The sequence below is a fragment of the Salarias fasciatus genome, chromosome 10, assembly GCF_902148845.1.
Source record: "Salarias fasciatus chromosome 10, fSalaFa1.1, whole genome shotgun sequence".
In the NCBI taxonomy this organism is placed as follows: domain Eukaryota; kingdom Metazoa; phylum Chordata; class Actinopteri; order Blenniiformes; family Blenniidae; genus Salarias; species Salarias fasciatus.
This window is the reverse complement of record NC_043754.1, coordinates 16,353,843-16,368,339: the sequence shown is the minus strand read 5'-3', so window position 1 is coordinate 16,368,339 and position 14,497 is coordinate 16,353,843. Positions and strand designations below refer to the sequence as shown.

The window sequence follows — 14,497 nt, the reverse complement described above, 5'->3', positions numbered from 1 at the left end:
CACACTACAGCTCCTCTGCCGCCCGTTCAGTTTCCTTCGGACGGAAAATAAAGGCGTCATAGCGTGTCGCGTCGGAGGAAACACTCAATGCTGAGATCCTGCAATTGAACGAAGCCTCGACGCCTTGCCTCCTGATCTGACTCAAATGTGCTCATTTCAAAGACGACCTGAGGAGCAGAAGCCCTGCGGGGCATCCTGCATGGTGCTTACACCCCGGTGAGCTCAACAGAGAGAGAAAACTAGTTAAAACTGGAAAATATGAGAGAACGTTTCATACGAACGATAACAAACTGCTCATTTGGTAAACTCTGAGTATTTTTTCTGAAACTCGTAATAATATTCACAATAATCTCAATGTGAAATTCTGGTCGTTACAGCTCCAGTTAAACATCTTAACTCCTGGCTGTGTGACACCCGGTTATGAATGACGGGGGCAGTTTTCATCGAATGCAGCCGGGCGTGTGTCTGCGCGACCAGGCAGGTGTAGACTGGCTGATGTTAAGTTCAAAGGTCACCAGATAAGCCCCGCAGACCTGAGTCAGACCAAGCTGCTGGCAATTCAGGATCACTAATCTGTTTGTTTGTTTTAGCGGAGTGTATGCGCCGCGGCAGATAGGATGTGTGCATGCGTGTGTGTCAGTGCTCACGACGCGCACGTGCGCGCCCACGGCCCGTGTGCGTGTTCGCCATCCGCACAAACAATGGAGAGCAGTGTTCCACTGAGCCACGGTTGATGGAGGATAAGAGAGGCAGCAAGCAGCTCCAACGAGTCCCAGTAATCCATCATCATAAGACAGGATCGGGAATGACACACACGCACACACACGCACGCACGCACAAAACAGGGCTGCGTGTTTAGCAGGGCATGCTGTACTTTATGTTCGTGTACGGTATGCAATAAAAATTAAACACAGCTCAAATGAAAGTCACACAAGCTCAAGAAACTAACTTTTTTTCTTTTTAGATCACTTGAAAAAAAAAACTATACTTTATTAAAAGGATTGGTCTAAAAATCTGCACCAACTTCAAGTGCTTCTCTGTCTCGACATCAGCTTCACTTCAGACTCGTCCTGCACACTGGACAGCGGTGAAGAGACACTATTTGAAGCTCACATTGTTTGAAGTGAAGTAGTCACAGCAGTAACAGCCGTCAGAAGCTCTCACTTTGGAAGTGAAAACCCAGAAGCCTCTGAAGTTTGCTTTGGTGTTGATCAACTGAGACTCAAATCTCCCTGTGTTTCGTCCAATGCGATGTAATTACACAAACTATCTTTTCACAGTGGCTTCTCCCATCTATTTGCATACAGATTTAACATATAAATACTTTAAATCTGAATTTTTATAATGATGGAATAATCAAACATGAACCTGGAGGGTTATTTTCATTCAGCTATCAGTGAAATAATGGACACAAGTATGTGTCAAGTGACTTTAATGAGTTCAATTTTGAATGACTATAAAAGTAAGATAAGGTCGAAAATACAGCTCATTTAAAACGGCATGTTTGCTCTTTATTTCCTATCAGCAAATAAAAGTGCAGTGGATCACTCAGGTTCACTGAGGCGGTGTTTACATAAAAGTACATCTAGTATTATCTAACATGCATACGGTTTAAAAGCACAGTGTTATCAAGGTAGTTGTCTGAAAAGAAATGTAGTCTCCCCAGATGATTATGTCAAATGTCAAATTCACTCGCAAAAAAAAAAAAAGAAAACAATTTCCTATCAAAAGGTCATATCAACACAAAAATCCATTCTCAAATATCACAGTGCGACGCCAGCATGCACTCTCTCTCTCTCTCTCTCTCTCTCTCTCTCCCAGAGAAGGCCAGACACTCGTAAAAGAAAATAAACACATACCGGACAAAGAATGAAAGGATTGAAAGATAAAGATTAAAAGAAAATGAATGTCCCCAAAAAAAATAATGTCAGGAGGAGGAATAACAGTGAGTGACTTAAAAAAAAAAAAATCAACACAGACAATCAGACAAATATATTACCTTGTGGGGTGAATATTAAATATATCAACATAAAGGGTGAGTCCAGGCAACAACATGATTTTGTCTACAACTTATACCCATATAATGTGTGTGTGATCCATAACAAAGTAATCTGATTAACACTCACCGATTTGGAAAAGGTTTATGAGTCAAGAGTGAGACCTGAAGCGTCTGACAGACAGGAGGCAGAACTGGAGGTGGCAGACATGAAGACGCTCAGATCGCCACTGGGAGGGACCCGGATGGACGGGATTAAGACTGAACAGATCAGAGGGACGGCGACGGCCCGGCAATTCAGAGATAAACCGCGGTGGTTTTTGGACATGTGCTGAGGAGAGATAGAGGGTGTGTTGGACAAAGCGCCAGGAAGGCAAAGACCTCAGAGAAGACCAATGGATGAGGTGACGGTGGAAAAGGCAGACGAATCAAAGAATTTCACAAGGAATAATCACACTGAAACCCTTTCGGATCCAAACCTTAAGCAGAAAATTACACTATACTTTTATATCATCCACAAGAAATGTTTCCCGGCAGCCAGGAGCAGGGCGGCCATGTTTGGGGCTTGTGGAGGATTGAGGAAGCGGTGAGTCACCGCCGCAGCCAGGTATCGGCTGTGAAAACTCTCCCTCCGCCGCTCGCTTCCACAGTTTCCGAGTGTGAAAGTGTTTGTAGAAGGTGTGAGGCTCAACCCTGGCACGGTGTTACGAGATATCCATATCACTGGAAGCGGGAGGGGAAAAAAAGTCCAGATGATGTAATGGTTGATTATAGTTCGACCCACTTCCTGCACGGTAACTTATGAATTAGCGCTGTAAAAGAATAACACAATATTTTAAAACATTTTCAGAGTCTTTCTTTAAATGAAAGACCACACACTGAAAGAAAGAATGCTCTATAATTATCTTTACAAGAACTTTTCCAAATCCCCAGATTCTGATTGAAGCTTTTTAGTGGAATTGAATCAATCAAAAAGGAGAAAAGACTCACAAAAATTACAAATTACAAAATGAACTCAATCTCCGAGAAGGAGGTTTAATGTCACTCTGCACCAGCCAGTTAATAGAGTTAAATTTCTCCTTTTCGTTTTTTTTTTTTTTTTTAGACACGAGCTGAAACATATTCGGCCGGTTAATTTTTACTTTGTTGTTCACCGTGGCTCTGACTTTTGTTTCTGACAAAGCAAATGACAAATGTTCTTTTACTTCTCATTTAGACCGAAATAGTAGACATCTTGCACTAAAAAAAGGTTTTAAAAACCAGTCAAGTCTCAACACAGAGCAATATGATTATGAACTACAGTAAACCATGACTTGTTAATGATGTTAATCCGTCACCTCATTTAAGCTGCAGGTGATGCTACAGCCGCGAGTCTCCTAACATTTTCCTGCACATGTCTTTTAACCATGTTTCACACAGATTGACTGGATCTGAAGCCGTCGGTGGCCATCTTTTCTCCAGTTCTGAGTAAAAACCATTACAATATTCTAATGATTTTCCACGCCACACTTATTCATGATCCCCTCGGGATAAATTTTAATATTTTGTGATCCCTTAATTAAAACTTTGCTTTGTGCATTGCTTCATTTTACTGCCAAATACTTCGAGCAAGTTTTTTCGCTGTACTTTGAGTTTGGTGCAAAGTGGTAAACGTTAGCATTCGAATAAACACGTCCGCTTAAATTAGCGCCTTTGTGAAGAGTCATGGAAGCCCCCGGCGTGTCTGTCCACTCTGAGCCGCTGCATCACATCCACAAGAAAGAAATTACAAAATAAAAGACATATTGTGTTGCTGCCTGCCTCTCTACCAAGGTCCTTTTTTTTTTTCGTATCAAGCTGTGCAGCAGAATGACGCTTTTAAAAAAAAAAAAAAAAGTTACCCCTCCCTTTCATCGACAGCCCTCCATCATTACTGAGTGGATTTATTAGATGGGATCTTTCTGGGATTCTCATCTGCAGCGACTAGTTAAAGAGTCTAATGCACGCGGGGAACATGCAGTCCTGATACTTTGTGCAGCTCACAGATGGAGGCGACCAAGAAGCAAAAGTAGAAAATGTTTTGGCCTGATGCAGAGCGCGAATCTACAGACCAGACTAATGTGGTGTTAAATGACTTGTTACAACTACTGACACTGTTTTTTTCAGGCTGCAGGGGATTCAGGAAAAGAGCTGGGAGATGCTGGATGTCTAACGTGGAGCGGTGAAGTTACACACACACACATACACACACTCCAAAGTTGGTTATGATCAACCCTCAGCCACTGCGGAATGCAGCATGATGAATAGCTACACGGTTAGCTATACTTCCAGTGGCACAGGTGTGTGTGTGTGTGTGTGTGTGTGTGTGTGTGTGTGGAGCCGAGGGAGCCGAGCAAAGTAGGCCAGCATGAATATAAAATCACCCCTGCCAGGCAATGATGTGGGCTACAAGAAGGAAGAGAGCAGTGTTTATTTTTGTGCGTGCGCGCACGCGAACGTGCGCCGGAGTTGAACAGATGAAGATACCGGAAGACTAAAGCAAAAGGGTTTGCGGAGACACTCATTCATCAGCTCTCCAGGATATTGGGGGCACACGCACCCACCGCCGGCGCACAAACATCAGGTAACTCAAACAAAGCCGCCTGTTATAATTTGAAGATTACTACATTTGCATTGCTGCCAGACAAACAAAAAAAAAAAGCAGTGATGCACAAACTCATCGCGCACGACTCAGCGCCGGAGTTTCATCCTCAAAATCCACAGACGTACAGTGAACGTGTTCCCCACCCCTCCGCATCACTACTACAGTCGCACAAACAATACGCACATTTTGAGGGGGGGGTGAAGAAAACATAAAAGAGGCAGACACAATGGGATGAACCCAGCCAGACACAATGGTGTATAGAAATAAGAACCACAGAGGGGAAAAAAAAAAGACAAAGACAAACGTCTTCTAAGAGGCGAGCCACAAAGGCTTTATTATATGAAACTTCAAAAGTGAGGATCTTATTAAGACTGAAACCAAAACAAAGGACGTGTTCATGTCCACAAAATTAGTAAATAAGTGACAGAATTCTGCTTTCAGTTTCAAAAATGATGCTGTGCAGATGTAATTTGATGTTACCTACTAATAGATTGTGAAAATAAATGAATATGTTCATGTGAAATATGATAATGGAGGACTTTCGATTACCACTACAATCCATCATTAACCTAACCAGCATTTAAACTGTTTAACCAAAGAAAAAGAAGTCTGTACATTGAATAGACAAGCTGAAGATCAAATCATTGTTTTGGCTTCCAGTGACATTTTCATTCAATTTTTCTACACATTTTCTCTGAATTATTATCAAGCCTCTTGGTATTTTAGGCCTTTAATTTCAAAGAACAATCTTTAAACTATTCTAATTCATTTTAGAGATAAACCCCTGAAGGGAACTGCACAAAAGACATGAATATTAGATCAGTGCAGGTGAAATATCATGTTCCTCCGGTCTGGTTCTCTGTATTTATAAATGACTTTAAAGCCGGCGTGTCTGCTGCATGACTGACACGTCTTTGAACTCCGTGATTCACTTCCTTTTGACTGAGAGATACATATTATATCGCTCAGCGGCCTGCACAACTGAACAGTGGGATATTATGCCAGAAAAGGACTGACCGAACCAGAAATATCTGGTTCATCCTGCACAAACCTAATTAACACAATTTGACACTGATTTAATGTAAATTCAATCAAGACGGAGGCTACGGATTCACTCTGCTCCACAAATAAAAACTGCCTCACTGTCACATAAATTACAGTGGCAGTTTTAGTCTTTTTAAAGGTTGATGGGGATTATGCTATTTGCCAAAAAAAAAAAAAAAATCCCTAAAATTCAAGATAACGCCGCACACTAGAAGCACGATGGCGGCTAGAAGCTTCCCAGGTACTGCACTGCTTAGTCCCACCATTCATTTCTTTCACTGTCTTTCATCAGTGACAGGAAAAGCTGGATCTCGGGGTTTCGTCTCATCTCCTGCTGCCCTTCTCCTCAGCTCTACATCCACATTTGAAAAAAAAAAAAAAAAAAAGCCGAGCGAGCTACTACTGGTAGGAGGTGTCGGCAGACGTATGGTTGACAACAGAAAGCGTGCCTCCGGACTTTCTGGGGCTCAAAATGTGACAGAGATGAGTCAAAGGAGGAAGAGCTGGCGGAGAAGATGAAGCAGAGAGGGACGGCGCCGCAGACAGCTCCATTACCTCCACACAATGGAGATCATCCACATTCATCCAGCGAGGCGCCTCGCCCGGCCGGGGGAGCCGGGGAGCGAGCGGCGAGATTACACCCAGGGGTTAGCGGGATGGATGTGCTTAGAGGAGATAAAGAATGAGAGATGGAGGAAGCGACAGGGACGTAACAAAAGGTGTTGTTAAGCAAGGAGGGGACTTTATTTTTTCACCATTCCCAGAAGGCGCCCCCCCCCTCAAAAAAAAAACCTTACATGGCTTAGCTCTGGAAAATCCGGCATCTGGAAATAGCAGCTAACGAAGGATGAGGAGGAATTTAGGGAAGCGAAGCAGAACTGAGGTGCTTCAAACGTGGAGAGGTGAGCGGTTTAGCCGGGATGCCTCTTACACGAGCACACAAATCACGCCGGTGAGAGTGAGACACAAATCGGGTTATAATTCCAGTCCAAAATGCTGAAACACAAATGGTAATGAAACCAGGAGGAATCGGCATTACACTTTAAAAACATGAATTCAGAGCAAATCATTACAGGGTAGCTTGTTGCTAAGAGGATTTAGCAGCAACAACGTTTGACATTTCTTGTTTTAATTGGGTGTTTTCATTTTCCTAAATTTTTTTTTTGTCACAATGAGGAGAAAGTCTCTACATTTGTCTTGTCTGCCACCGTTAGAGGAAGATGAATGCTAGCGATGCTAATATGGCAGTACACACTCATCACACAGCCTGGAAAGTGACTGATGAAGAAAAACGGCCAATTAACACTCAGAACGCCAAGGAATCCCTGACAGATGTGTGTGAAAACTGTGCTAGTGCTTTTCGCTTTACTCAGGCAAATGGATGCTGAACAGTGTTCCACTGCTCGATCGCTCAGAGCAGAGAGAGAGAGAGAGGACGGCAGAGATACCCACGGCATGATGAGGCTCCGCAGGGGGGCCAGAACTCATCAGACCCCCACGGAACATCTTACAGCCGGACTTGCGCTCGACTCGAGAAGAAAAGAGCACCTGAATGACAATCACAGACTTTTCAATATTCCCTCCAGAACTCTCCCTGTCCTTCTGATTATCATTTCTCCACTTTTTAGCTCGCCGCCTTGCTCTACCCTGGTGAACCACCCTTCCCGCGTCGCCTCTCTCCTCCCGTCTTTTTACACCGTCTGTCTCGCTCTCCGGCTCATGCAGGGGTCAGGAAAACCCAGCTGTGTGATAGATCGCAAAGTCATTCACGACCTTGCAGCAGAAGCCACACCCTCTGTCCTCCAGCTCTTCATACAGCCTCACGCGCATGTGCGTGTGTGTGTGTGTTGTGTGTAGGTCACCCAGTATAAACACGTCTACTTGCGTCCCTCGGGTCAGGACCAGCACCGCTGTCCCCGTTAGCCAGCGCTGCTCACTGGATGTGGACCTCGGGCGCAGACTGACTAAGCTCCTCTGCAGCTTTATGTCAGCTAATCTTTCCCAAAAATATCCCCCAATATCATCTGGCAGGAAGACCGCAAAAAGACAAACGGAACGTGTGTCCTCTTTCTGAGACTCTGCTAACGTTTGAAGTCTCCTCCGAAGCCTTTCTTGCCTTTTAGCCGCCACGGCATGTGCATTATGTTTCACTTCACTTTAATATTAAAAATTAAGTAGGAGTACAAAAAGTAGGCCAAACATCAAGTGATTTTCTTTTTTGTAAGTGTAAAGTTTGTCAATTTTATTATACAACTACATAAACAATTGCAAATATTAACTTGTTTTTGGGATTTAATGAAGTGGATCAGACAAATACTGCTATCGATGCAAATTTTAAACACAAGCGAAAAAGGGGGTGAGGCATTTAAACCCAAAAGATTTTCTAATTTATTACTAAAATATAAGTAAGATGGGTAACTGAAACCATACTAAACACTGGATCTGTGCAATAAATCATACTGAAGTAAAATGACTTTGTATTGAAATGCAACACTGGATGAGACTGAACTGAAATAACGTAATTTTGTTTATCTTTATTCTTACAGCTATAGTGAGTCACTGATTTTTTTGTTTTTCTGTTTACAGTTAACTTATATAATGCAGATTCAGAAATAAATATCCATCATTACAGTTACAGTGGGCTTTGCGAGGTGAGCGTATCGGCTGCAGTAACATCGTGGGTCAGTTTGTTCGGGTTTGGGTTACCAGGGGTCAAGTACAAGACTCCCTTTGTACAGCAGTCATTGCTATTGTTAAGTGAGTGTGTGCATAACTGTGTTTATGAATGAGTGAATGTGATGAATCGTGTAAAGCACGATGACGGCGCTGGAGCGTTAAAATGCAAGAATAGGCCATTTGTTCTTCATTGAGTAAAACATAAAGAAAAGCAGCACGGAGGCTGCAATGTTTGTTTGTTTTCTCCTGAAAACAAGGTGCTAGTTTCAGAAATCGACGGCAAGGCCTGTGGGAGAGAACCTTGCATTCCGACTGTAGCTGTATGGGTCAGTAAAATTAACGCTAAGCCATCATAACTCGAAAAATACAGCAGAATGTTCGATATTTTTTGGATCCTCTAATATGGCGAAACAAGGATTGCTTGGAACATTATACCTTCCATTGTGCAACTCCAAAAAAAAAGGCAAAATACTTATGCCAAAGGAACATCTGTTGCATCATATTCATGTTAAAGTGAATTTCAGCACACGACAGCAAGGCCACATACGGTTTATTTGCATATTTACATATATTAGTGGGATGCTTGTTAAGACACTCATTTGCATGGCTGTGCAATCACATGATGACGCATTGTTTTTTTTGTTTTTTTTTCCTCGTTTCTCCCCCCACTGCATGGCCATGCAAGCAGATTACAGTGCTGCGGGGAAATAGTTAGCCTTTGCCCTGAGCCTGTAGCCACGGGGCAAGCTTGAAAAACAGCTCAATTAAACTGAATTTGTACTGATGCTGCAAACCGCCTGAGGGAGAAAAAAATAACATGCCACATAACGTGGGCTTGAAAATGGGAGACGTATTCCTTTTCAAGTCTATGAGGCATAAATCAGCATGTCAGCTGCAAGTGCAGTTTGTTTGTTATTTTCACACCGTGACAAAACACTAAATATTCCCTTTTGTGACGATAACTTCATTTATCTTCCCTTCTTTTCATTCCTTCTAGTGTGATTCAGAGAATATTAATAGGTGCAATGTGAGTAAATACAAGTGATTGTCAACAAGAGCTTAGTGTAAACACACAAATATCTGAGTGTGTGTGTGTGAGTGTGAGAGTTATGTTGTGCTGACTTTGACCGGGCTTGCTGTGGAGCATCAGGTGACCTTGGTGACTGTGGATTGCGTGGACAAGGATAATGAGACGTTTGCAAACAGGCCGCTGGGACCATAAAGCGGCTCGGACGGGTATCGACGCTCCCGCACAGTGATGCATCTGACCGAGGTGGACGGTGCACGAGAGAATCAAAAGCTAAGTACAGACGTGAGAACCAGTAGTGAGACAGAGTCTGTCACCAATCGTACTCTCTGCCAGACAAACGCACTGTTTTGATCCCAAAAAAAGCATTACAAGCAGATAAAGCTGTCTATAAATAAGCACAGCTGGTGCAGTACTGAGACAGAGGGACTGACAGCACTGCCTGTGGTTGCATTCGAAAGACACGTCTCGATTCCTCAGTTAAAAAAAAAAAAGCAGATTTGACCGTTCAAGTTCAGATAAATAAGTTGCATGTCAACTGCTGTCGTGTCAACAAACACCATCTCTCGCCTTGCTCTCTCCCACCCAGGAACCAAAATCACAGCGTGTCAACGCAAACAACCAGCGCCTCGGAGGACAAGTGCCTGACCATTATTTGGACAAAATTGTGAGGTTTCAATCCACAGGAGCAACAGTACAGTGACAGAAAAAGAAAGAAATGTCTCCCAAAGCAACGACACCACCTGGAAATGGGGCATTAACTATCCTGTCCTGTAAAGTGACATCTGTAAGTGTGGTGCCACATCCTGAAGCTGAGACCACACTATTGTGCATTAGAATCAGAATGTGCCTTAGCCAGTCAAAGAGACGGTTGTTGTGTTCTATATGAGCCCTGACACTGTAAAACCACTCAGCGGTTCACAAGAAAAAAGACCGGACATATGAAAAAATAAATAAATCTGTCTGCTCCTCTTGCACTGTTAATCATCTCATGACCTCTGAGAATTATCTAACAGCCTCCTGAAAGGGCCTCGGCTCTCAGGCTGGGAGCTACTGATCTGTGACTTCTATATCAGTCAGCTTGATGTACATTTATATGCCCTACTTTGGCAGAAAGGGGAGAAAGCAACGAAAACACAGATAAATAAAACACATCTACTGTAGCTCTTAGGTAGAGTTCACTCTGGAATAAAAAAATACAGGATTTTTTTTATACAATGAACTGATCTCAACTCAAATAAACCCTTACAGGAAAGTCAATAGAACAATTATTTACTTATTGGGACATTTAAAAAAAAAAGGCCCTGGAGAAATAAAACCAGAGCAAAGTGGTTGAATTAGTCAGCATCTCCTCTGATCCTTTAATGCTGTTTAAGGTGATGCTGGTGCTCAGTATCCATCCACAAATCAGAGCAACATTAGCGTACAAGACAAACAAAAGGAGGCGTACGAGACACAGAGAAACACTCAGGAGGAGGACTGTGTGCTGGGACCGGAAGTGGAAAGCAACACCAGGTGGTCAAGCGTCTGGATGCAGGCAGTCAAAGAGCAGTGTTGCCTTGACAACAGTGATGCCTTGGTGGTGATAATAGCAGAGCACCTTGCCACCAGCATCACACATACACACACAAACACACAGTATATCTGCATGAATTATACTGGTGTCTTTATTTGTATTTCTAACACAAAAAAAAACACACACACACACACACGCATAATCATGCAGCCCTCTGTCCACCAGAGTTGATTTCAAGCACCATCTCCTTCTTTTCTTCTCTTTCTTTCTATAGATCATCACTCGCCAGAGGCCAGAGACGCACTGTATAGAAGAGGGGAGCATACCTGATACAAACGACCAGCCATCTGCTCACCCAAGCCGCAGTGGGCTCTGATCAATACAGCCAGGGTGGACAGAGAATGTGGCCGCTGTGGTCTCCCACATTGACTGGAATAATGGATCAGCTTTTGGGTCACAGTGGACTCATTGTACCAGCAGCATGACCACTGAGGTTTCCTGCCTCCACACCTCTTTGTTTCTACTCTTTTAATTAAGGAGCTGGGCAACAGAATTCCCTAACAGGCTTAGCTATTGGCAGCCTTGCAACCAGGACTGACTGTTCAATTCAGGATTTAGCGAGCTTTGTATGACCAACACATACTGCTTTAATTTGTCAGGGTGTCAGGTCATTGTGTGTAAATGCATCAGATCAGCATTGAAAAATAAACACGTTTGCCTAAAAGCGGGCATTTACATAAAACAGTGGAGGGAGCTTTTCAGTTGAATGCTCTGATGAGCTTTCACTGATCTGATGTGGACCAATCCAGAGTCCTTTCCTCTTCCGCTGCATCAGCTGGTGATTTCTGAGCACATAGCCACTGCAGCATCCTACCACCTCCTCCACTCTCTCTTCTCCTCCCCCACTCTTCCCCCAACCCCTCTCCACCTGCTTTTAAATGCATGGCGCTGCCCTGCCAAGCCAGTCTATGCAGGCAGCATCGGTCCTCTCAGTCCCACCAGAGAGGAGGAGGAGGAGGAGGAGGCCACAGGAGCAGGATGGACGGTTACCGGCCCGTGTAACCCAGGGGTTGTAGGACAGGGAGACAAGACAGGAGGGAGACCCCCGCTCCCCTCTCAATGTTGTGTTCCAATAATCAATGGAGAGATGAGAGGCATCCTGAATCAGGACGACTAGCCAGTATGGCTGAGAGGAGAATGGTTTAGTCCAACTGTAGGCTGTCCTGCTGCTCCACACATCCAGAGAGTAAATAGGCCACTGGCAACACTAAACACTGAAATCATCAGCTCCCAGAAAGCTCCGCACTGGAATCGGGTTAAAATGTATGAGTGTGCCTGTATTGCTCCACTTTCTGCCCAAATGCGAATCAATAATGATCAGAGCCCCCCTTTTCCATCCATGACAGATGCATGTAGTACAATGCGGTGCAGCACACGCCATCGCCTGCTGCACGGAGGAGAGGAGGCAGCCGGCACACCAAGTCCTGTACCCTCCTACAGCACTGCTCCTGCGGACCGACGTCGGCTGTGCATTTTTTGCTCATCCGTTTCGTAACGGCTACACACCAGTCATGTCAAAACCCCCCCAGCTGGATTAAATCCCCTGATGTGTTGTGGAGGGGTAGAGAAGGCCCAGCATCTCCGACACAGCCTCCGATGGAGAGGGGGGGAGAGGGGGGGAGGGGGGGGGGGGGGGGGGGGTAAAGGATGAAAGGAGAGGCGGTGGTGGTATACATCTGCTCCATAAATAATGGCCTGTTCCGAGTCACAGTAATATAAACCACTAACCGCTTCAAAGCCACCTATACATCACTCCTCTGCGCACAGGATCCGGGGCCCTGCCTCCAACAATAGGCCTGTGCATAATTTCAACCCATGCTCATGCACGCACGCATAAGGATGGATAGCATTAATGCTAGTCGGCCTTTGTGTCCGCTGTTGGATCGGCGTGTTTTGGAGGCTGCATACCTGCATGATCACGCTCTTTAAAAACACCAAGCGTTACGCCGTCGGGGCTCTCGCTTGTTGTGCGCCACATTACAGCCCCTCGCCGTTTGTCGCGACCCGTCTATGCATCACCCAGTCGCACACATCGGGGTCAAAATATTCGCCTGCACCGACTCCTCAATGCGTGTCCACCACGGCACACTTCGAGCCGAAACGTCTTCTCCTCGTTACACCGCAAGCGGGTCATTTAGTCAACAATGGCTGGTGATTAGACTAGCCTCAACGCTTTGGTGGGGTCACATGCTCCATTCAGCCTCTCCGCGCTTCACAATAATACGGCTTTTATTAATTCACCCCCCCCCCCCCTCTCTCTCTCTGCCACAAGCAGCCTCGTTTCAGTACACGCTGAAAAAAAATACATACATGAGAAAGCAACATAGCAAGCAAAGCAAATGACATCATCTCCCCCAGAAAGCCACACGGCCGGGGGAGCCAGGCATCGTAAATAAAACATAGCGGGTTCGGGCGCAGTGATTCTGTGGTTCAGTCCCGCTCCAACACTCACCAGGTTCAGCACCGTCTCCACGATGTCCCGGTTGCTAACCTCCCCGACCTGGATCAGGCCCACCAGCACGGCGAATTTCATCTGAATATTCCTGATGGGAACGGCGGGGTTGATCACCCCGGCGGGGAGAACCATAGAGCCGGCTGCAGACACCATCCTTTCCCCGGTGGAGCCGGAGCCAGCGCCCGCGGCGACCTGCTGCTGCTGCTGCTGCTGCTGAGCGGAGGAGCCCGGCGGAGGAGGATGGGAGTCCGTGTCCGTGAGCGAGGAAGAGGAGCCCGGTGGTGCTGAAACCGGCTTCTCGCTCGACATTTCCCCTTGGAAACAGGGAGGAGAGGAGCGGTCGCCGCTGTCTCTCACACCTGCTCTTCAAGCTCGGGCGTCTGCTGCCGCTGCCGCACAAAAACCATCCAATGCGCAGCAGCAACCACCACCACAAAAGAAGAAAAAAAAATAAATAAAAAATAAAAAAAAACAAAAACAAGCGATGCTTTAAAAATCCTCAGATTTCACCCTATCCTCCTGGAAATGTGTCGGGATTCATAGGGCTAGAAAAAAAAAGGATGGAGGCTTGACAGAATGGTAGCCTACGCTTCTCTACCCCCCTCTCTCCCTCGCTCTCTCCCTCTCTCTCTCTCTCTCTCTCTCTCTCTCCCTCATTGGCAGGTTGCAGTCAGTGCGGTCGTGGAGGAGACATCGCCATGTTGACGCCCCCTGTCTGCGGTAGCGCGCTTCGGCCGCGCATGCGCACTGGACGCCGTTCTGGGAGGGCGCTGGAGCGGAATAAACACCGAGCCGTGCATGCATGGGTTCATACACAGAGCACACGCCACCAAATACCCGCCTGCGATTGTTTTGTTTCTTTAAGACACCGCCGTTTATTTTTGATAAGTAATCTCTGTGGAAGTGAAAAAAACTAAAGAAGAGCTGAAAATAGTTCAAAAGATTCAAATTATGAACAGGTTCCTACTGATGTGTGTATTTTGGGTGCAGACCAGGCAGAGTTCATGCAGTTTAGACTGTCTGGTTTCCAGACATAACGTGTTTATATATTCAGAAGATGCCATCCATCTGTCCTACTTATTGCTGTCCCAAGTTCAACC

General features: G+C 45.2%; 1 protein-coding gene across 3 annotated transcripts in view; it reads right to left on the bottom strand.

Moving 5' to 3' along the window:
• The window catches only part of nbeaa (neurobeachin a), an 81,166-nt gene extending 67,358 nt beyond the window's left edge, over window positions 1–13,808 (bottom strand). For 2 of the 3 annotated variants that reach the window (XM_030100832.1, XM_030100833.1), the window contains exon 1: window positions 13,395–13,706. In XM_030100832.1, the coding sequence (XP_029956692.1) occupies window positions 13,395–13,706 (312 nt within the window). Of the gene's footprint in view, window positions 1–13,394 lie in introns of all 3 variants that reach the window. The other variant, XM_030100830.1, reaches the window with a different exon arrangement.
• Window positions 13,809–14,497: the final 689 nt, after the last annotated feature.